We start from the raw sequence: 25,778 nt of genomic DNA on the forward strand, positions 1-25,778 counted from the left end.
CATTTCTTCTTTCCTCCATCCCATCCAGTGGAAGCAACTAGCTCGCCGTAGTAGTGATGTACATATATATAATAGGCCCTGGAGAGCGACGTCGATCGCCATGAAATTTTACGAAAGCCTGGACGTTGTAATGAGGCGAATCAGACATGTTGAGAACCAGATGCCGCACAAAAGTACTTATATACCTTTCAATTATTAGCCAAAATCGAACCAGTTACACAGACTGCAGTACAATGTTATTCTCCTCCCTGCGGCCAATCGTCCTGCTTTACTGCTTGATGGTACCATTTTCGCGTGGTCTGGCACGATTTAGTAGCGAAATTGATACTAGTCAGTTGAGACATTGACCTTTGTCTTGTCTATGGGCCTCGGTCAGTCATCTATCCAATTCCCCGGATCAACGGGCAGAGAGCCAAGAGCTTACAGAACGCAACGTAGTCCTTGAAGTGCGCTGCTTTCTCTTTGGTCTCGGGGTAGTACCAGGAGGCGTTCTCCAGCTCGTCACCTACGTATGCCGCGTCCCATTAGTAGAGATTCCTGTTCCTAGAGCCATAAGAACATATGCGGAGCCTGCTCGAGGTTTGTGTAGATAGAGAGTACGCACCGCCAACAGTGATTGTATAGTAGCTCGCGTCGCCTTTCCAGGGACAGTGGGTGCTATGGTCGGCCTTGCTGAAGTACTCGCTCTTGATGGATCCCGGCGGGAAGTACACGTTCCCCTCGACAATCTCGTAGACATCTGTCTCAGCTACGGTGTTTCCGTTGACCGTGGCTACGGCGTGCCCGTGAGTCGGCATCTTTGTTGAGTCGCTCTGGCATATTTGGCGAGGCTTGTCTCCTTCTTTTATTTTGGCTATTCCCGGTTTGTCGCTGTTGAACGGGCAAAATGTGCGTGTATGTCCTTTTGAACTAGCAGGAGACAGGAGAAGGGTCCTCTTGTATTATTATGTCAAATCTAGGGTCTGCGGGGTACTGGTGCATGGAGTAAGCTCGAAAACGACTTTATATACTTTCTAACCTACTGTATGGCGTGCAGTAGTCGATTTGTAATTCCTACATATCTCAGCAGCGCCAGCGTCTGCATTAATCAGCAAACTTGTGCATTTCTCGATGCTGTTCGTATCTGATTTGAATAGAGGCTTCTACTGGGATATATACTCTACAGAGATGACATCATGGTCGTGTAATGTCCACTTGGACAGCATAGTTCCCGTCCCGGGCGATCCTCAGCTCAAGGAAATAAGTTCAGGTATCCCTGGATATACTGTCTCAAGGTCCAGTAGACGACCATGAGATATCGATAAGAGCGCCTCCCACCCTATCCCTCTGCCCGTGCTATATTCACCCGAACGACCGACGTGAGTGGGCGACTTCTCCGCACCCCAGCTTTTCTCCACAGGTGGAGGGCTTGGCTTGGCGACTCAGTCGCGATTTTAGACCTAGCTCCGGGTGCCGAACGAGTGGAACGCCAGATGATCGATGCTTGGAGTTTGGTCGGACGGGTGACGCTTGGAAACGCGCCCGCCAGTCAACTTGTTAGTGATTCATCCAAGCCCAGTCGCGAACGTCGGCTCCAGCCACCAGCGTTCTGGCCAGCGGCCCTGTCCAGTGGAGTATTCTCGGCATTCAACATGCGTCCTTATCTGGGTCAATTGCCATTCGCTGTTTCTTGTCTTTGCCTTTTCTTCAATGTTCCCAATAACATTGAGACATTTGCCCAGAAGCGAAATTGAGAATTTCTATACAATCTGACCGCATAGTGAGAGTACTTATAGCGACCGTATCGCCTTCGCGCATCAGACTCCGGAGAAACCCCCGACCTTCAGGCCCCCCAAAAGCAATTACTATCTACACCAAAAGCAAGCAGCCCGACATGCCGCTTTCCGGGATCGAGGTTGCCAAGCACAATGACAAGAACTCTTGCTGGGTAGTAGTTCATGTACGAGTGTTTGCTGTGCCGACTTGACCAAAACTTCGCGCTGACGGTCGCTCCAGGGCAAAGCCTACGATGTAACCGAGTTCCTCCCAGGTCCGTTCCCGCAACCACATATGCGCCCGCAACGTCTGTCATTCTAACCATCTCTCCAGAACATCCCGGTGGACCGAAGATAATCTTGAAACATGCCGTCAGTTGAATCCCACAAACTTCAAGCCCCCAACGCCACCCGTGAGCTGACAGCTTGGCGCACAGGGCAAAGATGCAACCGAAGAGTTCGACCCTATCCACCCGCCTGACACGCTCGACAAGTACCTCGACAAGTCCAAGCATCTTGGCCCCGTTGACATGAGCACGGTCGAAACCGCCGAGAAAGAATTTGACCCCGAGGAGGAAGCGCGACAGCAACGCATCGCCGAAAAGCCCGCGCTTGCCCAATGCTACAACTTGTTGGATTTCGAATCAGTGGCCAAGAGGACCATGAAGAAGGGCGCTTGGGGATACTACTCAAGTGCGGCGGACGACGAAATTGTGAGTGGTAGCAAAACTGGCTAGGCCGGGCTATTTCCCTCTTCTATCATGAGCCACTACTAACTAGGTGTTCAGACATTCCGCGAAAACCACGAGGCTTTCCATAGGATATGGTTTAGACCCAGAGTCCTTGTCGACGTCAAGGAGGTCGACACTTCGACCACCATGCTTGGGACCAAGGTCGACATACCTTTCTACGTGACGGCGACGGCATTGGGCAAACTCGGGCATCCGGAGGGCGAGGTGGTGCTGACTCGCGCGGCGAGGAAGCACAACGTAGTGCAGATGATTCCTACCCTTGCGTCTTGCTCCTTTGACGAAATTATGGATGCCGCCGAGGGCGACCAGGTCCAGTGGATGCAGCTCTATGTCAACTCCGATCGTGCCATCACAGAGCGCATCGTCAAGCACGCAGAGAAGCGAGGCTGCAAGGGTTTGTTTATCACGGTCGATGCCCCACAGCTTGGCCGAAGGGAGAAAGATATGCGGTCAAAGTTCACCGACCAAGGGTCTAATGTACAGTCTGGCCAGGAGACGGACAACTCGCAGGGTGCGGCTCGCGCGATTTCCTCCTTCATTGATCCTTCTCTTTCGTGGAAGGATATCCCTTGGTTCAAGAGCATTACCAAGATGCCCATCATCCTCAAGGGAGTGCAGCGAGTCGAGGACGTGCTGAAGGCGGTAACAATGGGCGTTGATGGTGTAGTCTTGTCCAACCACGGTGGCCGTCAACTCGACTTTGCCCGCTCAGGTATCGAGGTCCTGGCCGAGACGATGCCCGTCCTTCGCCAGCTCGGCCTCGAGAACAAGATTGAAATCTACATCGATGGCGGCGTCCGTCGTGCGACGGACATTATCAAGGCGCTCTGCCTCGGAGCCAAGGGGGTTGGTTTGGGTAGGCCTTTCCTCTACGCCATGAGTGCCTATGGGCTGGAGGGCGTGGACCGGGCCATGCAGCTCCTGAAGGATGAGATGGAAATGAACATGCGATTGATCGGATGCTCCAGCATCGACCAGCTGGTCCCTTCGTTGATCGACACCTCCAACATCGGTAGCCATGTTACGAGCGTGCCCAGGGACAGCCTAGGCCACCGGGTCTATGACCAACTGGCTTCGCCTGAGTGGAAGAAGCCGAAATCTAAGTTGTAATACCCCCTGGGGTATTGTGCACTTTTACTAGCGGACCTAGAACTGTATCAAGATATATAAGATATTTATCCACTTAATATACGCGGAATATACACGGAGTTTACGCTGTTGTATGTGAAACAGATGCAAGTAGGGAACCCAAAGGAGAGTCAAGAGAGCGTATCTCACCCCCTTCCCCCTTTCCCAAAGCATTGGAAGTCGAGAAGCCCACTATGCATGGTCGTCACACCGGCGGGCCTCGACAAGCTGCACAGGATATACAGAGCCAAGCTGAATTGGCTTTCTCACCGCTTTTGATGATGCAATTGCTTCAAGTGTCGGCTACCCCAAAAACGTTTTTCTGGAGTGGGCACTACATGATTGGTTCAACCGACTGTCGACTTTCCTTTCTCGGGGGTGGATCGCCTACAAGGAGGAGGCTTGGAGGAAACGAGCGCTAACAGCGAGCTAACACAGCCGTGGGTGTGTGGCATATCGGACACATTTGCTGGGTACAGTAATACTGATAGATACTCCGATACCCCCCTGCGCTTGTCGTCGGCAATGCAGAATGTCATGTTATCTTGTTTTTGGAATCTGTTTACAAGTAACTGACGGCATGGTGATGGAGGCACAAAGTGAAGGGATTCAGGGCAGTGGACGGACAGGTCAGACCATTATTCTGTAGGAACCCGGGGGACGGACGTTACAATTCATTTCGTTCCCAACGTCAGCGGCACGGCGCAGCGGGCGCGCGTTGCATGACTCCGTTGGACGCATCCCGTTGCGTTATTGCATGCAGGCGTGCATTATCTGAGCAGGGCGCCTGGACTACTACGACTGCGCCCACTAGGGCGTTTAGTGGAAATCTACAGCGGGCAAGTGGGAGGCTTTCTAGGCTTTCTACAGCTTTGGGCAGCCAGTCCCCTGTTACTTGGTCGCATCGCATACCCCATTTCCCATCGGATCGTGCCAGGAAAAGGCCAATCATTGATGGACATTCGCCATCGACAGTAAGTAAGTAAGTAAGCAAGCAGAGTAGGATGGACTTGGGGCGGCGTTGAATTGATCATCCTACCACTCACTCGCTCGCTCGCTCGCCTGCTTGCTCCGACAACACAACACAACATAACACCCATTTGGGATGGATTGATGCTTTTTCCTGCTTTCGTTTCTTGTCACTCTCTTATTTCACGCACTCGTACACGCGCCTACACAGACACACACTCAGGCCGCGCCGCAGCCGTGCCGTGCATTCGCAGTCCTACTCTTTTCCCTGCAGGACCCAATCTCTCCCACTGTCTTCCAAGGTTGCTTTTGGCCCTCTGGTTGCTCCGGTCTGCCCCTCCAACCCGAGATAAAAAAAATCCAACACCTACCTGCATGCAGTAGCATGACGGCAGCAACTCCGATTCCCTAGCCTGCACGTCGATCGGTGAGCCATCTCACCTGAGCTGGCAGAAATACCCTATCACTGGGTCGGCCAGTCTCGTGGTCCATTTGAATCATTTTTCTCTTTTCTGATCTTCCACCCAGACGGACGGAGAGAGAGTCTTCCCCCCTTTATCGCTCTCGCTCGAGGCGGGCTGTTCAACCTTGTCTCTCTCCACCTACCTCCCTGTGTGCCCTGGCTTTGCGCTACGTATCTTAGCTTATCGCATCGCATTCCCTCTCCCCCTGGGGCTTAGCACGCCTCTCAAGCCCGACACCACCATGTCTTCCCTCGAGGCCAAGATTGTGGTGCTCGGCTCCCAAGGCGTCGGCAAGACGTCCTTGGTGATGCGCTTCTGCAAGGGCAACTTCAATCCGTCGCAAGTCACGTCGACGGTCGGCGCAAGCTTCATGGCAAAGCGAGTTATCGACAGTGATACCGATACCGTGGTGCGCTTGCAGATTTGGGATACTGGTGAGTAATCTGCCCTTTCTTTTTCTTCCCTTCCTCGTGCATTCTCATTCTCGCTCTTGGTCTACTTGTAGTGCCTGCCACGTCTGTAATTTTTGCTGACATATCGCCAACTTTCGTGCAGCCGGGCAAGAACGATTTCGCTCAATATCGCGACTCTACTACCGTGGCGCCAATGCTTGCATCTTGTGTTACAGCATAACGGACGCGCAGTCTTTTGCCGAAATGGGCGTGTGGCTGACCGAGCTCCGCCGAAACCTACCCCCTGATATCGTCCTCCATGTGGTTGGAACGAAAGCCGACATCGTAGCCAAAGAGCCCGCGCGCCGTGAGGTGCCGTTCGAGAGGTGCATAGCATACGTCGCTGAGAATCTGGCGCCCGGCCAGGGAAACACGCCGCCACCCACCGCCACCCCCCACCGGCATGACGGGATTCCCCGGCCCTGGCGCAAGCCAGCTCAGCATGGGAGGCGCGAGCAGTGCTGGCCCCGGAGAACCGCGCAGCCCGAGTAGTAAACGAAGCAGCGGGTTCTGGGGCCAGGAGGTGGGCTGGGACGCCTGCCATGAAATCAGCGCCGAGAGCGGAGAGGGCGTTGAGGAAGTCTTCAGGGTCGTGACGCGAAAGCTCGTCGAGCAGAACAGAAAGATGCAGCAAGCACTTCTGGCGGCTACGATGACCCCAGGCACGCCCTACGAGGGTGGCATGGGCAACGACTACTTTGACGGCATGAACGGCAGAGGTAGCTTCAGGGTTGGCCGCGATAGGAGGAGCTGGCTATTCTCGCCCGGATTTTCGCCCGCCGTGACCATGGAGAATCAGGGGCAGAATCAGGCGGAGCAGAATGGGCAGGTCGAGATCACCAAGCCTAGGAGTAAATGCTGCTGAGTTGCACGACTCCTACGCCTGGAACAGGACCACAGTACATCATCATACGGACCGCATCATTCACTATTGGGCTTCCTGCTGGGTCAGGCGGCTTTGCATCAGCATCAGCCTAAGCTTCTCGTGGTCCCATATTCATACTTCACTTTTTCTCCATTCCTTCTTCCTTTCTTTCTTTCTGCTGTCATTTTCAGGGGTTTCAGGGCGAGGCGTTTTTTGTAGTCGAGGGGACACAGAGACCGGCGTTTTGGGGCGGTATACGCATTTTACGTTTGGGCATCATGGGGCATTCTCAGGGTATCGGCCACGGTTTTCTCGTATTCGTTTTCTTCCCCTGGTCATAATTGCGCGTTGTTGTTCAATACTGTAAATGGATATAGTAGTTGTTTCTCTCACGAGATTACGAAGAGAAATGGACAGACAAAGGAGCCCGCCCGGTCGGTGCTGGCATTTCATGTTACGTACGTCAAACCATGCAAGCATGTGATGCGATTGATTATTGGTAACGATGCCCTCAGCAAAGGCTCCATGTGAGCATAATGGGTAGGGGGAGAAGTTATTGGTGAATCAATGTTGCTCTGACAACAGCCGAACCATAGGAAAGGAAAGCAGCAGGTTGAGGGCTTGAGTAGGTCAGCCAAATTCAGGGGGCAACCCCTGGCTCAAGGGTCCAATACTTGAGTTTAACCAGACCATGATCCAGATAACGCATGACGAGAGCTATACACGTGGTACTTGGGAGTGTCGTTTGCATTGCTTTGCAAGGTTTCGGTTCCTTCAATTTTCTCAAAGGTCAAACGCTGAGATGACGTAAATTTGTGTTTGTTTGTCTGTATTTCGAAACACCCTTTAACCATTCTATCTGAACCACCACGCACCATGCCAAAGATCGCCCATGTGTATCCCACAGTATCATACTGTATCCCCGTAACGGCGACAGCGCTGCCCCTACCGTATCGTGTCGTCCTATACGGACTAGGGAATATTTGATGCAGTGGTATAATGATTATCCAATTAGTGACATAGTGACATAGTGGCATAATCGTGAAATGCTCATTCATCGTGATTCCTATTGAATAATGCCCAATTGATATGAGGACACTATTTAAACTGGAATAGACCACCTGAGGCGTTGTTCTTCCGTGAGTCATGCCACTGCTCAAAGTGATTAAGCATCTCTCGTGTAACCCCCTTTGGTGCATTCCTGATTGCTTGTTCGACTCCTTCCATGTAATTCGGCTCGGGGCCACCGTTATCATAATCATAATCTGAGAACGCGCCGTTGCACATTTGTGCCAGTTCGGCCCCTGAATAACCCTCAGATTGTTTTGCCAGCTTAGCAGCGTCGATGTCCTTGAAGTTCAGTTCCTTTGATTTGTTGGAGAAGATGGCCTCACGTGCCTTCTCGTCAGGAAGAGGCACATAGATCATCACATCGAAGCGGCCGGGTCGTAGCAGTGCTGGATCCAGGGCATCAGGTCGGTTGGTTGCTGCCAGTACAAAAACATCGCCAAGTTGCTCGAATCCATCCATTTCCGTCAACAAGGTGGTCACTGCCTGAACGCCGCCACCGCTTGTGGAATCGCCTGGTCCAGATCGTGAGCCTGCTAGCGAATCGATCTCGTCAAAGAAAATGATGCTAGGGCTTGCTTCACGAGCCCGGCGGAACAGGTCGCGAATCGAGCGTTCCGTTTCGCCCACATACTTATTTAGTAGCTCGCCACCCTTGACCGAGAAGAAGTTGAAACCTGATTCGGTAGCCATTGCCTGTGCCGTCATGGTCTTGGAACAACCCGGAGGGCCATAGAGCAGGACACCCTTTGGCGGTTTGTGTATAAGAGTTTGCTCGGGCTGCAAGGATTGTATATGAGTATCAATTCCATAAGATTGGTGCACTTGCGAAACTTACCTTTGGGCATTTGATTGCCTTCTGCAGAGACCGTTTGACGTCGTTGTAGCCTCCGATATCACTCCAATTGACAGTAGGCGGCTTAAGCGTCACATCATGCATGGCGGTTGGAGGAACTTCGGCCAAGGCGTGCTTGATGTCCTCCCAGATAACCTCTCCCCCGGGTGATCTATGCGTTCTTTTGTGCATTGCCCTTTCGGCGAGGACAATTAGGTCCCATAGATCAGCGCCGGTGTAGGCGTGTGTTCGGCTGCCAAGTTCAGACACAAATTCCTCATAGCAGTCTTTGGGAAAGCTGGGATCAAGATATCTGATAATCTCTTTGCGTCCGGCAGCATTGGGAATCGGGAGAGTAACACAGCGGTGAAAGTAACGGCGGGAACGTAGACTCTCAGGCACGTCTTCATGGTAATTGCGGCAAGCCACGATGACTGCTACATTGGGGCGAATTCGGTGTTGTTGTGTCCTGGCAGCCAGGCTCTCGAACCCATCACTGAGGGCATCGAGAACAGCTAGTTTTCCTCTATCCAGCAGACCCGCAAAGTCGTCCATGATGATGAGGGTTCGTCGCTCTGAGCTGATCGCTGTGTCGAAGTAGCTTGCGATTGTGGCAGCTTTATCGGAGGGCTTGACGCGTATGACTTTACCCCAGTTGCTGCTCGCGATGTGGTTCAGCAGCATCGTCTTCCCTGTTCCCCTGCTGCCATCTATAGATAGACAACATGCCGTCTCCCTGCCGACCTTGATGCCATACTCGTCCAAGAAGAACTGAATATCTGCTGTTTGTTTTGCCATGGCTGGAAGGTTACTCAAGACCACATTCCTCGGAGCAAGACCGAAGTCCGACTTCTCGTCATCGTCGCCTTGAACGATTCTGACTTTGGTGGCTTTGCCCACTCTGGCAACATGACCTTTGAGACCATTGACCAACTCAACCTTGAAGGAACGCTTGGGGCCCTGGCCAAAAACGTCATTGATGACCGAACCGGCAAAGACGTATTGGGACGCATCTGTTCATGAGTTAGCTTCAAGTAGCCGATAAGCGCTGCGCCGACGGAAACGCACCCAGTTGACCCTTCAAGATCCATTCCCAGTGGGGGCGTGTCCCGTCATCCAAGGGCTCCGTCGCTAACGCGGTCTCTTGCGGCGTCACCTCGCGGACAAGGACCAGTTCAGCCTCTCTTGGAGCTTCTGGGCCAGGCGATATGTGGACGGCTCCCTCCAAGTCGAGCCCGGCAGCTTCCTTCAAGGCACGACTTAGCAGGACGACGTTTTGCTTGACGCTCTTGTCGCCCAGAACTGCGATGGCTTCGTGCTTCTTGCCACCACTGGCGCTCTCGATGTAGCACAGCTCATCTACGACAAAGCCGGACGAGTAGAAGGTATGGCCAGAGATATACGCCTTGGCAGCGTGTTTCTGGTTGGGCAATTCCTGCGTGTGCGGACGCACCTTTCCGTCGAATCCGGTCCTCATGGTTGTGACAGGCAGAGAGAAGAGTAGGGTAGAAGCAAACAATTTCTCCCCAAAAAGATGATTGCCACTGCCCTCTGCAACGAAAAGGAATGGGTTCCTACCTGGGTAATGTACGACTTTACGGAAGCCATCACCAAGTTGAGTCAGTGTATTAGTCGAGGGGGACCCACCACACCCACCAGAAAAACCATTTAAAGCACGCAGTCAGTCACTAAATGTGCTCCCACATCCAAAGCTCCACCACTCGAATAAACAACCTAGATATTGGAGTGGACGTCTTGGACTTTGGGTAAACAACTGGAATAACCATAAATGCTTAAAAGGGCGATTAGTATAAACTTTCATAATGCATGCTTTTTACTTGTAATGGTATCGAATAACCCAGTAACCTATGCCAGGCGTATACACACGGCTAGGCTAGGTACTTGGTTACCTATTAGCTTGTGCGTAGAAATATTATCCAACCCGGCTTCCGTACAGGACCAACAACGACCTCGACCTCGTAAAAAAAACCCAACCTCCAACACCGAGTACCAGATGCAATGCACCAACTAGCTGGTTGTAGCGCGGTATGCCATTACGACAGCTACAGCGGCCGCTCTTGCGTACCACTATAGCAGCAGCAGCAGCCTCAACCTCATGGCGCCCCATCTCACTTCAATTACTGCATGGTAGCTGCTGCTGCCGCTATAGCAGTAGTACCACCAGCTCCAGCACAGATGCCTCGAGCCAACAACAGGCGACGCAACCCAAGAAGACCCTTTTCGAAGAGCTATTCCCGGACGAATCCAAGACGGGCCCCTCCTCCCTCAGGAGAGCCCTCAATGGCAGCAGCAAAACCCACAAGGATGAGGACGTAGAACCGGAGCCGCTCGCCCTGACCGAGGAATTCCAGGCCTACGCCAACGATCCCGACGCCGACGTCCGGGCCGCTTACGACAACCGCGCCCTGCTGGTCCTGAGCGGCGCGCCCAAGTCCCTCACCGAGTCCGACTTCTTCCGCACCCAGCTGGGCGGCCCCGCGCGCCACGTCGAAGGGTGGTCCTCGGCGGGCATCCACCGCATCGTACCGATGCGCGACCCCGAGACCCTCGAGCCCGCGGGTCAGTACTACATCGTGTTCGAGAGCGGCACGGCGGCGGTGGCCTGGCAGGAGGAGGTGTCGACGCTGTGGCGCCTGGCGCGGGCCCGCAACTGGAGCCGCCAACTGGTCACCGGCGACGGCGGCGGCAGCTTTGAGTCCCGGCAGCTGCAGCGATTGCTCGCCGACAGGGGCAAGACGGCCAAGAAGAAGAACAAGCACCAGAAACACGCCCTGGGCAAAACGGATAAGCACCACAGCCTCGCCGGCTACGAGAGCCTCACCCACGACGAGGGCGAGGACGGGAACGACCTCGAGTCCGCCAGCGTGCGCAACTTCACCCTGGTCCCGCAGAGCCAGCGCTACGACATCGAGCGGCCCGTTTACACGCGCCTGGACTCGCTCCTGCACAACGGCGCGCCCTCCCTCGTGGAGCGCCTCATGGACAAGGCCGGGACGCGCCACCTGGTCCTGCTCGTGCTCGAGGGCGGCCGCCTCTCGATCTCCACGCTGCGCGCCCTCGTCCACGAGGACGGCGCCGAGCGCAACCTCGCCTGGCGCGTCAAGGGCCTCGACCGCGACTACAACGACAGCCAGCGGGGCGGCGGCGGCATCATGGCCTTCGGCAAGAGCTCGCTCAAGGCCTCGGAGCAGGCCGGGCCCGAGGAGTCCCTGCTCCGGCAAATCAACGGCGCCATGGGCGAAGAAGGAGGAGCAAAAGGAGGACGAGCAGCAGCAGCAGCAGCAGCGGAGTTGGCTACGATGTCGCTCTCGCGGACGGCTTGGGAACGACAAAAGCTCACCCACGAGAACCGGCGATGGAACCGGTTCATCGTGCCGTTCCTCGACGAGGCCGAGGCACGCCGCTTCGTCCGGCACTGGCACCGACGGCAGCTCCAGCTGAAGATGGGTCACGAGGATAGCGATGTCAAGGCTTGGGAGGAGTCTCGGACCATCAACGCGTCGATACTCTGGTAGCCAAGGCAGACACACATTATGCAAAATGTAAATTACTGTAAAAGGACCTAAACTAGGGTTGTCGTATATCGTAACTGTACTTTGCTCATGATAATGACACTCTTCACGAGTACTCTGATACTTGTATTTTACGGGTCGCAAGTCCAAAGGGCCAGAATCTCGACATAGTACACGGATGTAGAAACAAGCTTTGCTCCACTCTCGCAATGACCATATTCTCATGGAAGGGGATTCACTTGTAGAGTTTAAAAAAACAGTATCTATCTCCATTCCTCTCCAGAGCTCTATGTAAGTCTATTAGCCGCAGCATAGTCTTTCGGGGTTTTCTTAAGACGGGTCGAGACAACCAAAATAAGGGTAAATCAGAAGACGAGTCACCCAGGGAAAGGGAATTAAAAACTTCGGAGGCAAAAAAAGACAGCAGCCGGAAAAGTGTATTAAAACCCATATCAAAACCAAACTCCGTCCCCCCATTTCAGACATTTGTTGTGGCCCGCCCGTTTCCCTTCGGACTGCGCCAAACAGCAGCGTACAGAGACTCTATGAACAGTCTTTGCTCTTGATCTGAGCAGTTGCACGCAACCTATCAAGGAGGTTTCGCTCTTGCTGCGACACAGCAAGCCACGGAGGTAAATAAATCGCGAGTCGCGCTTTGCCATGCATAGGTACATGGATCGATGTCAACAGTTGTGGGGGCACATGGGAGAGGCAGATTCACCTAGCAAATCTGCGTCCCTATGCTTGCCCAAGACAAAACTTCCTCGCCTTCTATAACGGCATCTCTAAAGCCCCTGGGTAAAATGCTTTCTCCCGTGGTCGTTTCTTCCCCGTCTATTTCTTGCCTGCGCTGTTGTATAAGCGATCTGTGTGGACTGGCCGAGCAGATCCCACGCACTGTTTCGCACACGGATAAATCGGGTCCATCTGTGTTTCGAACGCATACGAAGCACATCCCCCCAAAACCCTAGCAGACTGGAGTCCGCTTAGCAGCACTTGCCCAGGCCACCCGATCCCTCTCCCTGCGCCACGTTGACAGACGAGGCCGCGGGTTCCGACTTGGCGGTGTCGATGATGCGCTTCTTGATGTCGGCAGCTAAGCTGTAGAAAGCCTTGTCGATGTTGATGTTGCTCTTGGCCGAGACCTCGAGGAAGGGGATGCCGAGCTCCTTGGCCAGAGTCTCTCCCTGCTCTGTCGAAACGACGCGCTTGTCTTCCCAGTCGCACTTGTTACCGATCAAGATCTTGTTGACGCCTTCGGTTGCGTGCTGCTCCACGTTTGCAAACCAGGTGCGGATGTCTTTGGAAGGGTTTGGTCAATACTTGTATTCTCTTGGCTATACATCACTCCTTCTGCACTCACTTTCGAAAGACCTCTGGTCGGTGACATCGTAGACGAGCAAGATGCCCATGGCACCGCGGTAGTAGGCTGTCGTAATAGTACGGAAACGCTCTTGGCCGGCGGTATCCCAGATCTGCAGCTTAACACGCTTGCCATCGAGCTCAATCGTTCGGATCTTGAAGTCGATACCGATGGTGGTGATGAAGGAGGGCGTGAAGGAGTCTTCACTGAAACGCAGCAGACAGCATGATTTGCCTACACCCGAGTCGCCGATGAGGAGGAGTTTGATCTGGTTGGGCATTCTCTCGTTAGCGGTGGAATCCCTCGGTTGCTGCTGCTGGTGGTACTGCGGCGGCGGTGCGGCATATGACGCTCGGCTGTCGATGATGGACATACGCGAGGGCTTCCGCAACAGGGAGTTTCTGGCCTGGGAGATGGGCCGCCAGACTCCTGTTCGCAAGTCGAGCCGGCGTGCATTTGATGATGAGGGTGATGAGTGTAGGGTGGGCATAGGGACGGAGGAGTGGTGTTACGTGTAGGGTAGGCAGTGGGAGTAGACAAAAGAGATTACAGGACATACTAGGAAGTCGTAGTTTCGGTTGCCCGACATGTTGAAGGATTTGTCGTTGGTGTTGAGCCTCAAGCACCAATAAGTATCGTGGAACGGGAGGCGAGGGCGAGAGAGGTTATCCGAGAGTCGTAGATGGCGTTCTTGGACTGAGCCGGTGGGTGGTGGATGTGGAGATGAAGGGTGGTTCGCGAAACGGTGTAACTCAGGCACGAGGAGGATTCAGGGTCGTCTTGGGAGGGCTGCTGCGCTGGATTGGATCGGATCGTAGCGCTGCGTAGTGTGTGGTAGAGTCGCAAAGGGGACGTGGGAGGATCTCTCAGGATGTCACTGGGACACCAAAACCGTGCGACGGTGACGGTGCGGCGTTGGATGTAGCGGGTAGTCTCAGCTTGGGAGAGGTTCAATGCGAGGCAGTGCAGTGTGTCTGTTCAGTTCAATCCGGTCGAGGCCAGGCCAGAAGGATGCAGAGGTTAATAAGATCAAGGGGCAGCAAGTGGTTCAGTCCACAGTGGCCTAACTGGATTGGGTGCTAGGGAGGTTAGTGACAATGGTTGGTGATGATGCAGTTCGGCTGTTGCGTTGTTGCGGTAGGCAGGCAAAGGCAAAGGCTAGGTAGGTACTGATATGTCTTGTCTGGCTAGGTGAGATTGGGTCGGTCAGCAGCCGCTTCTTTCAATACAGGCGTCTGGTCTTTCCGAAGCCAGGAACTCTACTCTAGGCACCTGCATTGATTGATACATTGATGGATTCATATGTGCATATATATGTATATGGTCGTACAGAGTTATGCAAAGGAGGTAGACCTCAAGTGGGTTGGACTCACCGTTCGACAGAGAGGCAGTCACAGCTATTACTTGTTGAGCGTGGTTGATTGATCGATGGATTGATTGATTCCCTGGTTGGTTGACAAGGAGACGACGCACCGGTTGGTAGGTACATGTACTGTAGATAGTGGGAGAATGGAGCAGGGCCCGATAGAGTGCTAGAGGTGGTTACGTATGTACGTGTGTACGTGTAGCTACATAAAGCAGGTACTTCAGTTGATGTTGTTCCCTCCTCCCTCCTTGACTCCCGATAGTAAATAGTATGCAAGACGTGGCGTGCTGGCACCCTTCAATGTTTCTACAGGGGTAACGTCTAATGCTAACGGCGGACGGGGCCCTCCAGCCTCTCGACGCAACTCGAGCTGCTTTAGGGGTCTTGGGGTCTTGGGTTCACTCACCGACGTAATGCAACTATTGATCAGCATCGGTGTGATTTGGATCATCTGCCCATCTTTTCGCATGGCAAAAATCGTATTCTCTCCTAACCTCGCGTAGCCTTTGGACCACACGAAATGGCTTGTTTTATTGCAACTCGGCGGTCAACGCCCGCAAAGCTTAAAAGTCGGCAGCTGTGCGCATTTCCCGCCGCTTGCTTCATCTTGCTCTCAAGTCCATTGCCCGAAGTAGCTCAATGTTACCCCGGAAAAAAGGAAACAGAAGAAAACATGATATACCCAGGCGGTGCCCGTGATCGTTTCGAAACCTGCACATGCACCTATTCGATTTGCGTTTGGGGGTTTTCTCCTCGGTCAATCCCTTGACTCCCGTGATTTCAATGTCGTCAAGACTGCTGCCTCCCACTACGCCACTGCATGCCCCAGCGCCTCAACACCCACACCGCGATTATGGATAGTCCGGCATCTAACAAAGCCGTCATGGTGAAGAACCAGCCCGGGCCTAACGCATCCACCAACGGCTGCAACACGGCTACAGCAGCAGCAGAGAGCGCGCACCGGATAATGTTGTTGCTGGCCCCAGCTGTGCTTGGCTTCTGGGGGAACATGTCCACCAACAGCGCACTATACGCCTGATGCAACACGGTACACTTGGCGCCGATATAGAACTGCAAAGTCAGGGGAACCGCCGGATGGATTTTGTATTTCACCGTCCATCCAAAGGCGATGACTGCACATACGGAAACACCCAGAATGGCCACGGAACCGCGGCTACGGGCCATCTCGATGGGAAACTTGGACATATCCTCGCCCGAGTGCTTATTCACCGGCAGTCCTGCCTGGCGGGCGACCACACGGTAGTTCCAGTCCATCAGGCGGCCGTTGATGAAGCCTCCAGCAATGACGCCAAAGCCCCCGGCAAGATAGGTAAGCCCAACATATATATCGCTGAAATCATAACCGGACGTTCCGTAAATTATGGGGATCGAGGTTTGGATCAAGTACCAGAGGCAGTAGGGGCTCGCTGCCAGAAAGAGGACAAGGGATGTATCCCAATAGAAGATGAGTCGCAACGAAGAGAATGGGTTAGGAACGACCAACCGTCCTCGTCCCGTTGGGCTATGGACCTGTGTTTCCGTACTTACAGACGCATCACCTGCTCCTCCCGACTTCTCGGCGTCATCGGCGCCAGGGGCATCGGTAGCATTCTGCGAACGGCTTTCTGTTGTCTTGGACTCCTGCTTTGGTGTCCAGAGCGATTGCCGAAAAGTCCTCAGGGACGCCCACCACGTCCGCCAAATCCCCTGCGCCGGAACGCTACCGTTGCCCACAATACCCCTGTTCGTCTCCGGGAGGGTCCACCCCACTAACAACAAAGCGCTGCCTCCTACAATGGCCAGCGCGCGAAAGCACCACTGGAAGTCCTGACCGCCCGCGGCGTACGTGACACTCCCGCCCAGGACGGGGCCCATGCAGGGACCCAGGTTAGCGCTCGCCATCATGGGGCCCAGCATGCTACCTCTTTCCGCGTGCGTCACGATGTCGGACACGACGCCGTACGAGATGCTCAGGACCGCGCTGCCGCCGACGCTTTGTAGCGCGCGCAGCACCGCCAGGGCCGCGAGGCTCCGCCCGCTGAAGCACAGGCCGGCGCTGGCGGCCGCGAAGACGGCGAACGTGCCCAGAAACACGGGCCTCCGGCCCAGGCTGTCGGAGGCGGGCGACCAGAAGGACGGCGCGACGCCCTGGAACACGACGTACAAGGTGATGGTAAGGTTGACTGCCTGGACCGATGTGTTATAGTGCGTCACCAGGAGCGGGATCAGGGGGAAGTAAATGGTGGCGCTCAGAGAGGAGACGAGGCAGAGGTAACCGAGAAGGTAGGTCAGATACCGCTTTCTACCTCGACTCATAGAAGAGTACGGGGTACTACCAGTAGGGGCCGATGACACTAGCCCCTTCTGTGTAGCTGTCGCCATAGTTGCGAATGTGAAAGACAGTGATCACACTGCAGTTGGGGGGAATTGTAAATCGAGTGCAAATGTACGAGGGCACATGCCGTGCCAGACTTCTCCCGGGCGCTACTAACAACGACAATGTTTACAGTGCATAGGCTGTGTTACCAGGGATCATACAATCCGTTGGCTTTTTATCTAGGCTAGGTGCCCGATTGCACGTGTTTTCCTCTGGGACGCGACCTGCAACTTGGGGACTTGGAGGTTGCCTCGCAATGTCGTCAGAGGCTTCCAAACCCCTGTACTTGCTTCTTGGCCAGCGACTAACACCTCACGCGACACAAGCAGGAACCGATCGTGGCAGCACTCTGCTTATGCTACCAGGGAATATATATACTGCTGCAATGAGCTTCGAATTGTTATAGGAACGCAAAGCACATGTTTCAGAGTTGGCATCCATCATATTCGAACTACGTACCAACTCCTCGGGATACAAACCAGCAGGATACCGAACACTGGAGTTGACCCGGTTCAGCACTCCGCCCATTCAACAAAGTTGAGAAGGGTTTGCAGGAATTCGGGGATGTGTGTTTTTTCTTTTCTTTTGTTTCTTCGATTTTGATAAAACACCATTTCTCAACCCTCATTTCGCATGCTGTGTCATTACAATTTCCCATGGCATAAGGGGGCTTTTACAAAGGGGGGTAGTCGCAGTGTCTGTAATAATACTCAAGCCATAGTATCCAACCCAGACGATCGACGGAATGAATCCTTGGAGAGAGCCGAGGCATCTTTCACAGACGTAGTAACCCTCTGTCGTCTGGTGGGACTGCAGCCACTTCTTCAGGGTGCTCTTTTAGCCACCCTTCGTAGCCATCTGGGTATTTGTTGACTAGTTCGCGCATCTCCTCGCGAACTCTACGTAGCCGTCTCAGCAAGAAAGGAAAACTACTAAACGGGGAATTTAGGTGGTTTTAACTTACATGTTGCGAAATCGCAGATTCCCGGGATAATGGGCTGAGCTGTTCAGGTTGAACTTGCTATGGCAAAGGATTCAGCTGCTGGGTTTCTCTTTCTGGCAAGTCAAGAGGATAAGAGACCAAAGCGCTTTGGTAAGGACTACTACTCACATGCAATATAACAAGTTTCTGTCCTCAAAATCCTCGGCGGGATCTGTCACCGCTGCATGCTTCAGATACTCGTTGATATACGGCCTCCCAATATTGTGGCGGATGGGACGCCAGGGGGCCAGTTCGTATTCGTTGTGGGCGTAGAGAGCGATGCCGTCAAATATCACGGGCAATCCCGTGTTGACGTCAACAGCGACGTTGCCGTGCCACAGGTCCGAGTGCACGAGCCGCGGCACCAGACTCCGGCCGCCAGTCTCCATAGGCCGCAGCAGCCGCGGGATCACCTTGGTCATGATGGCCTCCCGCAGGGCTTGCATGTCGGTGTCGACCCCCTGCGACTCCTCCTCGACGACGAAGGTTGTTTCCATGACCTGGGTGAACAGTTCCTCCCACGTGTCGGACGGCGGGTAGAGCATCGGCAGCCGCCCGCCGTAGGTCGGAACCGGGAAGCCGAACTTGCCGTCGGGCGAGACGCCGCGCTTGTGCATCTCGGCGATCATGCTGGAGAAGTCCTCGACGTCGGGCACGTCTTCGATGAGCTCGCGAAACTCGCACAGGTAGAAGAACTTGTCGGGGTCGCTGGCGTACTGGCCCGTGCCGATGGGCAGCGGCGTGAGGTCCGGCATCGCTTCACGGAGGGCGCGCATCGAGGCATATTCACCCGTGAATAGTTTCTGGGCGTAGTCGCCGCATTGGACCTGGCAATGACAGTCAGAAGGGAACACCTTCGGGCTGACATACTAAGGGGGCCACGGACCTTGATGAAGAATGACTGTTCCTCCCCCTCAGGGGTTTCAGTCTCGATCTTCGCTGTTCGAGCCCAGTAGGAGGAGCCGGAAGGCGTAATACAGACAACATTGTTGTTGGGAGGGAGCACTGAGTATACGTTAGTGGTTATACAGCCAACGCCAGCCAAACGGGCTCCCGACTTGATTTTACGGCATCATCGACGTATTGGATGACTTCGACTGGAACTGGATTCGGTTTGTTCCAAACCGTCGGGTCCAAGGTTGCGTACTTGTACGTGGTGCCAAGTGTCATTATGCCAGAGGAAATGCGGCACTGCTATCAGTAGGTGATCAAATTACCTCGACCATATCCCAAGTTCGGCCCATCGCCATTTAAGTGCTCTCCATTGATTTCAGCCCCCCTCCCATATGCCAAGGCAGCCGCCGCAGCAATGACTGTGATGTGGCCATGGGCGCTTGCATGAGCTTACATCTGCACCCTTGCTTTTTGATGCTCAGAAGTGCAACTTCCCGGGTACTCACCACCCCCCCCCATCCTGGTTTCTCAAATCCAATCAAATCCTCGAGGCAACCATCCCCTCATTCTCCTCATTCTGGTGTATCACACAATTCAATTGGAATCCTGAGGAGCGCTTTTGGCTCCTCGGGTAGGTGACAACCCAATCCCCTGTGCGCTGCAGTCGCCTAATTGCGCCGGTCATACGATATTTTCAGGTGCCCTTGGCAAGTGATTCCTAGAAAGTCGGTCCCCATGCTAGCATGCTCGGCTGCATCGTGGCAGTTGGATAGTAGATCAACACCGCGACAGCCTGATCTGATGGCGGCACCCATGCTTGTTGTTTGGATGCACTGTGACCCTAATCGGGCTAACAGGATTTACATGTAACCAAGTATATACTTGCAGCCTGGTTTCTCACCCTCAGCCGCACGCATTCCGTGTATTCCTTCCAAAACGGCGGTCACACCCGGGAATATTCTGTCGAGCACTTCAGTCTTCTCAAGCCAGGACTCTAACCACAGCCAAGGAGACTCTCAGGTTCACTTGCGTACAGGAGTAGGTTCTGTTATCCTATCCACTTCGTTTTGAAGTGACTTGGGAGCTGCTCTGTCAATTCCGCCGTGTAAGGGACGACTCTTCGCTTGTATCTGGCCGCACTCAGTCATCATCAAAAGGGCCACTGGCCACTTCATCTCATGGACGAGAACAATAGGGGTCGGGCGGCTTCCGCGGTTCGGCAGGCCCACCCGCCAGGTGCTGTGCGTCCCAAAACCTCGGGTACTTGTGCTTCAACAAGGTCAGGTAAATCTGTTCTGGGTATATTCAGAAGGGAGACAACAGCCTCGGAGCAGAAGGACAAAGAGCCTCCCAAGGGCAGCTATGGCCTAACAACATTATACGAGCCGGCCGTTGATGTTCCAGGGGCTGATGTCGTTTTTGTCCACGGCCTCAACGGCGGCTCGCAAAGCACCTGGACGAAAGGAGAGGACTCCAACTTCTGGCCTAAATTCTGGCTTCCCAGCGATGATGGGTTTGCCGACGTAAGGATACACTCATTTGGCTACCACTCTGGTGTCTCGAAGCAGTCAATACTGCAGATACAAGACTTCGCTAGAAACCTGCTAAGTGCCATACATGACGCCCCTAGAATTATACCGAAGCAAAATGTAGGTTGGAAACGCACAGTCCTACCTATATTCGACTCTCGGGCCATACGCACTTTCCATGGCGCCTTCAGAACACCCGACTAAGATCAAGATGTACTGACGCTTTCGTGGCTTTCAGGTTCCCCTTATTCTCGTCGGCCACAGTATGGGCGGCTTAGTTATCAAAATGGCTTATGTTCTGGGCCATTCCGACCCCGAGTTCAAAGACACCATTGCCAATGTCTCTGCCATGTTCTTCCTCGGCGTACCACACCATGGTGCATCTGTTGCGCAGGCTCTCAGCCGGCTGCTTTCTTTCCATGGAGCTCGCCCCTTTGTTAACGAATTGTTTCCCTCCTCCAACACTCTCGGCCTACTGAACGAGGAGTTCCCGCGCCTATCCAAACAGTTACGTCTGTTCTCTTTCTTCGAAACTCGACCGATGCTTGGAAATAGCCTGATCGTCGATCGGGAGGCTGCAGTTTTAGGGTATCCCAACGAGCGGCGGGTCTACCTAGATGCAAATCATCGTGACGTGGCCCGGTTCTCCTCCCCGGAAGACCCTTCTTTTCTCATGATCCGCAATGCTATGGCCACACTCATCAATGACTCGCGCGAAGCCGGATCCAACATCACCTACACGAGCGATGCCAACATACCCTCTATAGAAACTGTTGATCCCCGTCTAAGGGGGAACTCAACAAATTCCTAGGAGCCCCCAAAATCCCAGAAGATGACCTGACCCGGTTCCAGTCTCTCCGGTTACAAGGATCTTGCGAATGGCTCTTACAACGGCCTAACTATATGGACTGGAAGAACACTCGTCTTTCTGCAAACACCTTTTGGCTTCGCGGACGTCCTGGTGCCGGTAAGAGCGTCATTTCCGGTGCAGTGATCTCTGATTTACATGGCCATGGCAAAGACTGCTGCTACTTTTTCTTTGGGAAAGGCGACAAGTCTAAGGCCACTATCAAATCCTTCCTTCGCTCAATGACCTTGCAAATGGCCACAATCCATGCTGGAATCGCACGCACGATTACGGGGATCGCTGCGAAATCGGACGAAAGCACTGTAGAGAAGAATGACGCTGGCGTGTTATGGCGGAAGCTCTTTCTCAATGGTATCTTGAAACACAAACTGCGTCGTCCACAATACTGGGTCATAGACGCTTTAGATGAATCGAATGCGGACGAGGAGCTGATAGCCTTCTTGACAAAGGCGCAGGAATACTGGCCACTCTATATCTTCGTCACCTCTCGAAACTCTATTGATTCAGCCTCGGGCCTTCTGACCAGAACGATGGACGTTGTCTCTGAAACAGTGACAGAGGAAGACAACTACAAAGACATCGAGCTACTGTTAGAACACAGACAGCTCCGTTTCCCCGCGCCCACCCCTGAGTTGCGAGCACAGATGGCCCGGCGCGTCCTGATCAAATCTCAAGGGTGTTTTCTCTGGGCCCAGCTTGTCATCCAGGGGCTACTGGAGGTCGGAACTACAGCTCAAGCCGAGCGTGTCATCGACAATAACTCATCGGACATGGATACCCTCTACCTCGGTATACTAGACAGGATGTCGAGATCTATGAACCGGGACTCAATTCATGCCATTTTCACTTGGGCTGCCTGTTGTGTCCGCCCCTTGTCCCTTGAAGAACTACAAGCAGCTATCAAAATTCATATAAAGGCTGACATAGGCGACATGAAACGTTTCGTCAGCGACTTTTGCGGAAATCTGGTCTTCATTGACAGACTTGGCAGACTGCAATTGATCCACCTTACCGCACGAGAACTGCTCACCCGGGATTCGCTAGATTCCGTATATCGGGTACGAAAAAGCGATGGCCACCGAGCATTGGCACTTGTCTGCATTGAATACCTCGTGGGTGAAGGCACCAAGACTTCGAGATTATCCAAGGTTCGGCTACACGATGACCTACTACAAGCACCGTTCGCTGACTACGCCATGGATAACCTGTTCCATCACCTATCCCAGTGCGGATCTTACGACGACCAACTGATTCTGGCCTTGGCTAGGTTCCTCAAATCCTCACGAGTGCTGTCCTGGATCGAGCATGTTGCAAGGCGTGCCGAGTTGGACAAGATTTTCGCTGCAGGAAAGATCCTCGGTCATGTCGTGAGACAGCGTGCCCGCAACACGCCGCCTATTGGACTGCAAAGAGAGCGTGAGACTATGGATAGGTGGTCTAGCGATTTGCAGCGCCTGGCTACCAAATTTGGGCGACGACTGACCACAACACCATACTCGATCCACCATCTAATTCCGCCTTTGTGCCCCCGAAGTTCGGCGATTTATGAACAGTTCAGCTCGGTCAGAGGACTTACTGTCAGTGGCACTAGCAACACAGCTTGGGATGACTGTTTGTCAACCATGTCATTCACCAGAGCTTGCCGGCCCAATACCATCACCACAACATCCAGGACTATTGCTATTGGCACGTCTAACGGGGTGCTTTTATATGATGATACCACTTTCCAGGAAGTTGCAGAGATGTGTTGCGAAGAGCCGATTTGGGCTGCGGCAATTAGCGATGGTGGCAATATGGTCGCCATGGCAGGCCCGAAAAGGGTCCGAATATGGGACAAGGAGACAAATGTCCCAATGCAGATAATACCAACCAAAACAATGTGCTTGGCTCTTGCGTTCGGGGAAGAAGACGGCGTGCTATGGATTGCCCTAAGAAACAACCAACTGTTGTGCTGGGAAATTGACGAGGAATCACTACGGCCAGGTTACCCGATTAATTGGACTGACGGCCTCGAGTGGAAGCCCGAGTTGTCCGCCAATTCACCCAACCGAGCTGAGTTTTGCATGCACATGAATCTTCTCGCCATCGTATACCGGGGAGAAGATCTTGTCCTGTGGCACCTCGAAGAGGAGCTCATATTCGATTTCTATGCCAAGGAGTTCGGCTCCCAACTGAACGCGATCAGTGGCCCGATGGACGGTATACCAGCTGTAATTTGGGACGTAGCGTTCAGCGCTTCCCAGGGGACAGCGCTCCTGGCAGTGGCCTACCATGACGGCGATCTGGTCGTTTTCGACACCGAGACCGGCTCAGTCATAGACACCCAGGCCGCTTTCCCGCAAACGCTGCGTAGCTCCCCGGACGGCCGGACGCTGGCTTCTGGAGATTCCCAGGGGAGCATTTCTCTGTACGACTTCCCAACGCTAAAGTTCCTCTACAAGATCCAATTCGAGGCCGACGCCCTGAAAATCCGAGCCCTGGCCTTCACGCTCGACAACCTGCGGCTCATCGAGATCCGCGGTAGCCAATGCCGTGTCTGGGAACCTTCCATCCTACTACGCCAGGATGCCGACGACGGCGGTAGCGACATAAGCATGTCGACCGCGCCCCTGGAGATTGAATACCAGCCGACGCGGGCTCTGGATATTACCGCCATGGCCATCGTCCACTCCGCCCCGCTCGTGTTCTGCGGGAAGGAGGACGGCACTGTCCACATCTACGACATATCGTTCGTGCCAGGGCAGCATGAGCTCTTTGTGCAAACGCGGTCTTGTCCCATAATTATGCTACACTACGATTTTGCGAGCAGCTTGCTGACTTGCTGTGATGCCGCCACGCGCATAACAACACGAAAGGTGTCCAGAGGCCCCCGGAATACCTGGGCCGTCTCCGAAGTGCTGCTGGAGACACGCCCGGGGACAAAAGTGGAACAGATTGCCTGCTCTGGGAAGCATGGACGTGTCCTGATATCTACAGATGACCACAACACTCTCTGGGCCACTGCAAGAGAAGCAGGACGAGAAAGGCCCCCGCCGTCCGAGTACCTCGAGCGCATCGATGGGTCAGCTCGACCAAGCTGGGTACAACATGCTAATGTCGACACCCTAATCCGCTTAATGGACTTTGGAGCCAATATTTACTCCTGGTCGGACCTTCGACTTGTCCGTACCGTGTCGTTCGCGGCACTGGACCCTCCCATGACCAACTCAGTCATCCAGCTCCAACACAACCGCTTCTTCGCCACCACATCGACGGACGACACGTCCAGTGATAGTAGTAGCCTCAACAAGAACAGGCGTTCTGCCATACATGTTTGGGACATGACGATGTTTGAAGCACCGCACACCGTCACGCCCGAACATAGTAGCAGTACCAGTGATTCTACAGGTGCAACGGTAAAACCGGCGATCGACCTGGGGACCCTCACTACGGTCGTAGAGCAAGCCATCGGGGTCGCCAACGGTCGGTTCGTCTTCCTGGACCGGGACTACTGGATCTGCAGCGTCGACCTGACCATGGCGCCTGTCACGTGGAACAGGAACTTCGCCACCACCGGTTCCGCGCCCGGGGGCATGGAACGCCGGTTCAGCGGCGGCGGCGGCGGGGACCGACCGGGCTGCCGGTCGGTCCAGGCGCCGTCGTACGGCATTTCTTCGTGCCCTACGAGTGGATCAGCATGGTCAGCAAGGTGCAGGCGGGTATGGGCAGCCGGCGCGAGATCATCTTCGTAAACCGCTCGGAGCTGGCCATCGTCAAGAAGGGCCTGGACGTCTGCGAGCAGGGGCTGTTCAAACCCTCGCGCGTTTCTGAAGGGGGTTCGGTGATAGCTGGTGGCGACGGTAGTGGTGATCGGGGACTGCTGCCCGTTAGGCCTGTGGGGGCGATAATGCAAGGGGGAGGTTGGAACCGAGAAAGATACTCGGTGTGAGGCGGCGTGGGAAACACCTGGGCTAGAAATTCTGTTGTTTACCTAGGTGCAGAGAAAACTTGAGCAGAAGAGACCAAAGTTTACTACAAAGTGGCATCAAGTTGGCCTGAGCCAATTTCGACTATATCGGCAACCTTCACATAACGTGACACACATCTCGGCGGCCAATGCAATTGTATTCTCGCAGAAGCCGATAGGGTGCCGGGAGAAAGGAAGGATCCGGCGCGGGCCGCATGACTGTATGGTTACACGAACCAGCCAACTACCGCATCATATCATTGAGCAGCTGGCTGAGGTGTGGTGGGGGTCCCAACGATGGCATCTAATACAAGTCTCAACACAAGTTCAAAAACACAACAGACACTTCACCCATCACAAAATTGCCAGTGACTTGAGGATTTCATCATTATTAACTCATTAGTTGTATTGTAGGGCATACGTCCATACCCATGATTAAAAGTGTGTACACCTGGTTCAGGCCCCCTTTCTCAGAATTATGTACAGGTTTTTCAAAAACGAACGGCAGGGGGGCCCTCCAGTACGCCCTCCCTAATGGCGGTAAATGCTCATTGGTGCAACACGAACGCCTAATTGCGACGCCGCGATTCTAGGACCATTCTAATGCGAATAAATGCTCAGCCACGAGAAAAA

At 53.9% G+C, this 25,778-nt stretch overlaps 9 protein-coding genes across 9 annotated transcripts; 4 read left to right on the top strand and 5 right to left on the bottom strand.

Annotated features, from left to right (window-relative positions):
* Window positions 1-327: 327 nt before the first annotated feature.
* Window positions 328-797, bottom strand: PG986_005317 (uncharacterized protein; the record flags this gene model as incomplete). The annotated part of the gene is made up of 3 exons (XM_066841539.1): window positions 328-359; window positions 425-505; window positions 605-797. 3 exons carry the CDS (start codon window positions 795-797, stop codon window positions 328-330), a joined length of 306 nt encoding a protein of 101 aa, XP_066701401.1.
* Window positions 798-1,873: 1,076 nt separating this feature from the next.
* On the top strand, window positions 1,874-3,616 carry PG986_005318 (FMN-dependent dehydrogenase; the record flags this gene model as incomplete). Its single annotated transcript, XM_066841540.1, has 5 exons — window positions 1,874-1,939; window positions 1,996-2,029; window positions 2,089-2,126; window positions 2,180-2,467; window positions 2,543-3,616. The coding sequence occupies 5 exons, from the start codon at window positions 1,874-1,876 to the stop codon at window positions 3,614-3,616; spliced, it is 1,500 nt and encodes a 499-aa protein (XP_066701402.1).
* Window positions 3,617-5,308: 1,692 nt separating this feature from the next.
* On the top strand, window positions 5,309-6,384 carry PG986_005319 (uncharacterized protein; the record flags this gene model as incomplete). The annotated part of the gene is made up of 3 exons (XM_066841541.1): window positions 5,309-5,501; window positions 5,623-6,010; window positions 6,072-6,384. The coding sequence occupies 3 exons, from the start codon at window positions 5,309-5,311 to the stop codon at window positions 6,382-6,384; spliced, it is 894 nt and encodes a 297-aa protein (XP_066701403.1).
* A 1,098-nt stretch (window positions 6,385-7,482) lies between these two features.
* On the bottom strand, window positions 7,483-9,764 carry PG986_005320 (uncharacterized protein; the record flags this gene model as incomplete). The annotated part of the gene is made up of 3 exons (XM_066841542.1): window positions 7,483-8,232; window positions 8,291-9,300; window positions 9,356-9,764. 3 exons carry the CDS (start codon window positions 9,762-9,764, stop codon window positions 7,483-7,485), a joined length of 2,169 nt encoding a protein of 722 aa, XP_066701404.1.
* A 571-nt stretch (window positions 9,765-10,335) lies between these two features.
* On the top strand, window positions 10,336-11,823 carry PG986_005321 (uncharacterized protein; the record flags this gene model as incomplete). Its single annotated transcript, XM_066841543.1, has 1 exon — window positions 10,336-11,823. The coding sequence occupies one exon, from the start codon at window positions 10,336-10,338 to the stop codon at window positions 11,821-11,823; it is 1,488 nt and encodes a 495-aa protein (XP_066701405.1).
* Window positions 11,824-12,806: 983 nt separating this feature from the next.
* PG986_005322 (GTPase Ypt2) lies at window positions 12,807-13,772 on the bottom strand (the record flags this gene model as incomplete). Its single annotated transcript, XM_066841544.1, has 3 exons — window positions 12,807-13,120; window positions 13,184-13,451; window positions 13,743-13,772. 3 exons carry the CDS (start codon window positions 13,770-13,772, stop codon window positions 12,807-12,809), a joined length of 612 nt encoding a protein of 203 aa, XP_066701406.1.
* Window positions 13,773-15,338: 1,566 nt separating this feature from the next.
* PG986_005323 (uncharacterized protein) lies at window positions 15,339-16,931 on the bottom strand (the record flags this gene model as incomplete). Its single annotated transcript, XM_066841545.1, has 1 exon — window positions 15,339-16,931. One exon carries the CDS (start codon window positions 16,929-16,931, stop codon window positions 15,339-15,341), a length of 1,593 nt encoding a protein of 530 aa, XP_066701407.1.
* A 770-nt stretch (window positions 16,932-17,701) lies between these two features.
* Window positions 17,702-19,078, bottom strand: PG986_005324 (uncharacterized protein; the record flags this gene model as incomplete). The annotated part of the gene is made up of 4 exons (XM_066841546.1): window positions 17,702-17,825; window positions 18,038-18,735; window positions 18,795-18,913; window positions 18,967-19,078. 4 exons carry the CDS (start codon window positions 19,076-19,078, stop codon window positions 17,702-17,704), a joined length of 1,053 nt encoding a protein of 350 aa, XP_066701408.1.
* Window positions 19,079-19,980: 902 nt separating this feature from the next.
* PG986_005325 (uncharacterized protein) lies at window positions 19,981-25,127 on the top strand (the record flags this gene model as incomplete). The annotated part of the gene is given in 4 exon segments (XM_066841547.1): window positions 19,981-20,451; window positions 20,570-21,103; window positions 21,121-24,839; window positions 24,875-25,127. The coding sequence occupies 4 exon segments, from the start codon at window positions 19,981-19,983 to the stop codon at window positions 25,125-25,127; spliced, it is 4,977 nt and encodes a 1,658-aa protein (XP_066701409.1).
* Window positions 25,128-25,778: the final 651 nt, after the last annotated feature.

Source organism: Apiospora aurea (genome assembly GCF_038362705.1).
Source record: "Apiospora aurea strain CBS 24483 chromosome Unknown utg000004l_segment0_segment0, whole genome shotgun sequence".
NCBI classification, from domain to species: Eukaryota; Fungi; Ascomycota; class Sordariomycetes; order Amphisphaeriales; family Apiosporaceae; genus Apiospora; species Apiospora aurea.